At 37.1% G+C, this 6,000-nt stretch overlaps 1 protein-coding gene across 1 annotated transcript in view; it reads right to left on the bottom strand.

Annotated features, from left to right (window-relative positions):
* Positions 1-2,503: 2,503 nt before the first annotated feature.
* LOC110676024 overlaps positions 2,504-6,000 on the bottom strand; it is a 540,392-nt gene continuing 536,895 nt past the window's right edge. The window contains exon 7 of the mRNA XM_021842375.1: positions 2,504-4,224. Coding sequence (XP_021698067.1) covers positions 3,429-4,224 — 796 coding nt within the window. The 3' untranslated portion in view covers positions 2,504-3,428. The remainder of the gene's footprint in view (positions 4,225-6,000) is intronic.

Below are 6,000 nucleotides of genomic sequence, written 5' to 3'. Positions count from 1 at the left end.
ATGGCATTCGGGGAAATATCATTCGGGGTAATGGGGTAGAATCCTTCGGAAATCCCTTGTTAACTTAAAAACACTGTTAATAAACCTTGAAAGCTCCTGAAAACTCTTCCTCAGTTCCTAGGAAATCACTGGAAACTTGTGTTCAAATACCATGTAAATCACTAAGAATTCCTGAGTACCTTTGAAAACCATCACTAGGAGCCCCAAAAATCTATTGAAAAGTTCCTACCTGAGAGGGAGGCACAGATACTACAAACGAAATATGAAACAAAGTGTTTTCAAACTGCAAGATAAATCTAGCTAGCCAAAGACAATCAAGGTAGACGCTAGTTTTCTTTTGTTGTGTACCTTCGATCTTTCCGGACAAACATGGAAAAGGGCCATGATTCTCGTTCGATTATTGTCACCTTTGATGAAATACAAAAATATGTTTTAATCAATTACGCGTTTTTATCATGTTTGTCCATTGTTTGAGATCCCGGCTCACGCTATGTCTGAACCAGACGATTATAAAAAGATAAGTATTTGGTCTATATTTTCATAATCGGAAGGTTTTAAAATATTCTATCGGTGAAATTTTTTCCATACATTTTGTATGTGCGAAAATGCGTCGAAAACGGGATTTTCAAAGGATTTAGTATGAAAAATGGCTAAAAAGTGGAAAAAATCAAAATTTCACCGATGGAATATTTTAAAACTTTCCGATTTTGAAAATATAACCCAAACACTAAACTCTAGCAAGAAAAAATCCTATGTACATTCGATTTTTATAATCGTCTGGTTCAGACATAGCGTGCGGTTCACAGTGATTGTTCGTGACAGCAGAATCTGGGCACATATTGACGTACATAAATGTTGTGTCGATTTCTGCCTCCCAGGTCCTCACCAACCCCCGAGAACATCTGTGAACATTTTAGTAACTTCTTGAGAACCTTTTGAAACTGCTCTTAGAAACCCCTGAAATGTTACTATTCATCTACCAGAACCCTTGAAAAGCTCTTGATATACACAAATCCTTTGGATACCTCTCAACGTCTTTTTGAAAACACGGGAAACCCATTAGAGATCTTTGTGGGACTCTTGAAAATCGCATGAGACGACCCTGTGAGCTTTTGAGAGCTCCTGGAGAATTTTATTATCCACTTGGAATACATAAAGTTTTTTTAAGAATAGTTCGGATCCTATTGCAAATTTTAGCAAATTTGTCTCGTAGGTATACTGCTTACTTTTTGAAATACATCAATTTATTTCTGGTTACGGGTATAGACCATTATTTCTGGATGATTTTATATCGAAGTCATTAGATCTTCGTTTATGATTTATCATTTTGCGTTATATCCCGAGCAGGTGGAAAAAGCTGACCAAGATCATAATATGTTTTTCTAAAGTAATTACTGACGATCATAGTCAGCTATTGGTTTGTTGGAGATAAGAGATAAAAGATCAAAAATAATATCAAAAACTAATATGGAGAAGTATTGATCAATATATTGTTAAGATATTATATGATCAAAACAATATCTGGCAAGTTCATTGATTGACCAACAAATCAATATCAAAATATGATCTGATAGATGGCATCATCAAGAAGCCGGCAACCAGGATCGAACTCTCTACCTTCAGATCTATACATTTGACTATGCCTCTCAGATGAATATACATGGATATAAGAGTATCAGGTTGCTCGCCTTCTTACACTACTCTTTGCTCCTACAGTATGCCCCGACATCTCACTGTTCAGTCCAGCCATTCAGCAGTAATGGATTCATATTAAGGTGAGAAGAAATATAGAAACCGTAATCTGGTATACCATTGATGAGTTTTTTGGATATTTATTCAAAATGCCATTTGAAAATACTAACGCTGCAAGTTTTATATTTTTAAAACAAGCACTGACACTAATCGCTTGTGACCACACATTGAGCCTTGTATCATGTTTACCTGATTTTTTATTAAGCTGATATGGGGTGACATTGATCTTCAATTTAAACAGTAATCAGTAATATTGTGGGCTTCGTGGCCGTGTGGTTAGCGGCGTCAGTCGTTTAGGCATATTGTGTCACGGGGTGTGGGTTCGATTCCCACTCCAGTCGGTGGAAACTTTTCGTCAAACGAAAAATTCATCATTGGACTTCTGGGTGTTATGTGTTGTCCGTTGCCTAATGTTAGTGATCGTTCAGTCTGTGCAGCCTTTGGCTGAAGACGGTGTAAATTGTCTTTTAAAAAAAAAAAAAAAAAAAAAAAAAAAAAAAAAAAAAAAAAAAAAAAAAAAAAAAAAAAAAAAAAAAAAAAAAAAAAAATTTAAATAGTCGTTACTTGCTAAATTCATGGTCTCAGTAGCCAAAAATTAAGGCAAGACCCTCACAAGTCATTTACTTTCTGAGTTATTTTGAAATTGAAATCACTTTGAACCAAGAAATACGCCTGAAGGTAGGCAGTTTCCTAAAGAAATTCTTAATTCTTTATAGTAATTCGTCAATATTGCTAATACTCATTTTGGCAAAGGAATGATTTTAAGCAATGTTAGAGAAAACCATATTTAACTTGCCCACATTTTGTATTTGCTGAACACAAAGTGAAGCATGATTTTTTGGCCATGTAATCCAAAATCATGGAAATCACTGTTTCGAAAAGTTGATAAATTTACGCATTAACAAAACACAATGATTACAGAAAGCTTATTTTTTGTTAATTCATGAATATAAGTAAGAGAAGCAACATTCATACATTGAAAATATTTTATTTTTATATATTTGGTTCATACCTTTACTAGGAGAGGTCAATGTTACCCCGTATTACTATACTCGTCATTCTGGAAACTTTTGTTTTTTTTGTTTTGTTTGCAACTTTTTTAAACAAGTGAAATAAAAAAAAATGTTTTGTATCATTGGTGCTTTCCGGTATTCCTCATAAACGTTCTCCGATGGCTCATCGGATCCGAAGTGTTGACCTAAAGTATTCGATGTTAAGTATACTTCACATCGACGTTTCAAAATTTATTTCACTGTGTTTGACCATTTTAGGAGCATTCATGGGTGAGCAGAATCCTTTAGAAAATAGTGACCCACATAAAAGATTCATATCTAGTTTAGATTAGATTAGTTTCATCTTCGTGACATAAATCCATTTCAAAAGCCCTATATCCTAATCGTCATTCAAAATAACCCGGTCCCGAAACCACACAATCACATCCATCTCCCGACCCAAAAGCGGTTTTCGAAAACAGAAAAAAAATATATGTAATATTCGTAGCAAAACTAGACTTCCATGGCGTAGGTTTTTTTTTCTTTTTTGTAACTAAAATGTCGCTCCATATATCGATACGTTCTGGTGTACGTTCTTTCGGCGGCGGCCAAAGCAAGCCTCAGGCCCGGCTAGGTAATCCAGCGGTACGGTCAAAATTGTATCTCGCCGCAGTGACCCCGCAACTATAACTTCCCCGGAGATGCAGCACCAGCAGCATCGTGTTTGCTGCTTTTGCTTTTTGCTCCTTTTTTACTGTCCGGTGCATCCGGTGGTGGTTGGGATTTATTCAAATTCGGCTGCTTTTGCTCTAGCGTCCCGGAAATGGTAACAATCGTAACCAGGTCCTTGTTTGCAACGTTTTCGCGGGTTCTCTTACTATCGTTTTCAATTATTTCGCTGGTAATTGAATTTCGTTGTTGTTTATGCGGTGGTGCTTGGTCGGACGTCATCGGACTTGATCCAACTGCGGTAGCAGCTGTTGATTTACCGTCGTCTATTTTAATAATCGAAGGCGCACTTCCGGTTCCCGTTCCGGTTTTCCTCGTTGGCAAGGTATTATCATCATTTATTAGACTGACACCACCCTCGACAGTGGCCACGGTGGTTGTGCCGATGCTGTCACCAGTTGGCGTCGTTGTCGAAGTCGGTTCTGGGGGTGGTTTCTGAACCTGCACCTGATAGTCACCCGTTGCCGTTGTTGTCCCGGCTTCTATCGACGTTGATGAATTCCTGCGGTCAATGGTGCGATAAGTTGGCGGCGGTGCACCAGCTGGGTCCGACAGGAGCGAAGTCGTGGGCGTCGAACTGTCCACAGGGCCGGCGGGATGCGATTGCGTAGCTATTCCGTTGATACTGTTGCTGCTGCTTCCCATGGCGCCACTGATTATGCCGCTGATGCCGCCGAATATGCTGGTACTGCTGCCGCCGCTAGTGGCACCGTTGCCATTGCTGGTGTTGTACCTCGAGGTGAGGGGGATTCTGGAAAAAAAGATGGAGGGAAAATTAATGTTGAATTATTATGTATCCGTTTACAATGTGTCCTAAGCCCGCGCTCGTTAAGTCTGGTTTTCGCGACGCATCAGGTTGTCGGAGGCACGCATAAGAATGCACAAAAACGTGAATTTTCGAAATGATGGAACGTCGTTAAAATAGAGTTTGGAAAGCGCTGGGCCAAACTATTGTCTTATGACACATTCCACGCACATCTACGCCAAGATATCAAAATTTCAAACTCTGAAATATTTTCAAAAGTATGCAGAACATGAAAGACAATATGTTTAAGTGTATAAAAAACATAAACTTGATTGAAAATACCGTAAAAAAGATACCTGAAAAGTTATATAAAGTTGACAATATTTATTGGTGAGAAATTGATACATTGAAAAACTTTTTTATAAAAGCCCTGTATTATAGTTTATCAAGTGTAATATGATTGTCTCATCCGTTAACTAGAAGGGTATTAGATGACATTGTTATGTGTGGGTTTAATTTTTTCAAACGAGTTATTGGTTCTTTGAAAACGTATTTTTTCAAATAGTCACATTATTATGGTGTCGCGTTACGAAAATTGCCTTATTTTTGACATTGTAAAATAAATACTTCTTATAGAACTCTGATATTTTGGATTCTCTTCCTACTCGTCAAGATACGTGTTTCCATAAAAAAAGATTTAAAATCGGACCATTCTTCGAAAAGTTACACAAGGTGCAAAGTTTTGGTGTCGCTTTACGTTAATATTAACCGTAAATTTTCAGGATGAAACTACAAATTTCAAAATGCTCGTTTTCAGCAATGCTACAACCGATTTTCGAAATTTTTGATTTTTAGTAGATGGAAATAGTTATACTAGCTTTCAACGTTGGTGCCACCCCACTAAAACCCTCCCCGTTTTTGTAAAATGTGGGTTTGTCTGTTTTCCCTTGTTTTTCACTCAAATCTGATCAAGCTCTGGTTTTTAATGAACTCATTGATAAGTGACCCAAATCTTATCAGACAGGTGCCGTTTAGTGCAGGAATAGTCTCTTACATGTTGTGGAATACTTGGCTTCGATGGTAAACAACGTGGTTCTCCATCGGATAATCCGGAATATCCGTAAAAATGGTCAATTCATGAAAATAATCTAAGACAGTTTTTTTTTTGCAAACTCATCAGAACTCCTTATTATAAAACACAATAGATTATTTGAATTGTTCATGGACCTAGGTGGTCACAATAATGGCCTCTGGATGATCCGGAACATCCGTAAAAATGGTCATTTCGTGAAAATCATCCTAGATCACTGCGCTTTTTTTTTTCAAAACATCAAATTCAATTCAAATTCAAATTCAAAAATCAATTACTAAACATAACGGATGATTGGGATTGTTCTTGGATATATGTGGCCATTAAAAAGCTTTTAAGAGGATCTGGAGCAACCGTAAAAAATGTTCATCTCGTAAAAATCAACTTAGACACGTATTTTTTTTTTAAATTTTCTGGATGTCTTGTCATGACATTTACCTATGTTGACATTCATCCTTTACGTTGTATTATAATGAATTTAATTACTTTTGCAATAAACTTCGGTGATCAAGGTGGTCTTTAATTTCAATACAAATTATACTACTTTTTCTTCTTCCTGGCGTAACGTCCTCACTGGGACAGAGCCTGCTTCTCAGTTTAGTGTTCTTATGAGTACTTCCACAGCTATTAACTGAGAGCTTTCTTTGCTTATGCTGCCATTTTCACATTCGTATATCGTATGGCAGGTACGA

Source organism: Aedes aegypti, chromosome 2 (assembly GCF_002204515.2).
Source record: "Aedes aegypti strain LVP_AGWG chromosome 2, AaegL5.0 Primary Assembly, whole genome shotgun sequence".
Classification (NCBI taxonomy): Eukaryota; Metazoa; Arthropoda; class Insecta; order Diptera; family Culicidae; genus Aedes; species Aedes aegypti.
The sequence above is the reverse complement of the archived record's forward strand: the minus strand, read 5'-3'. Positions and strand labels throughout refer to the sequence as shown.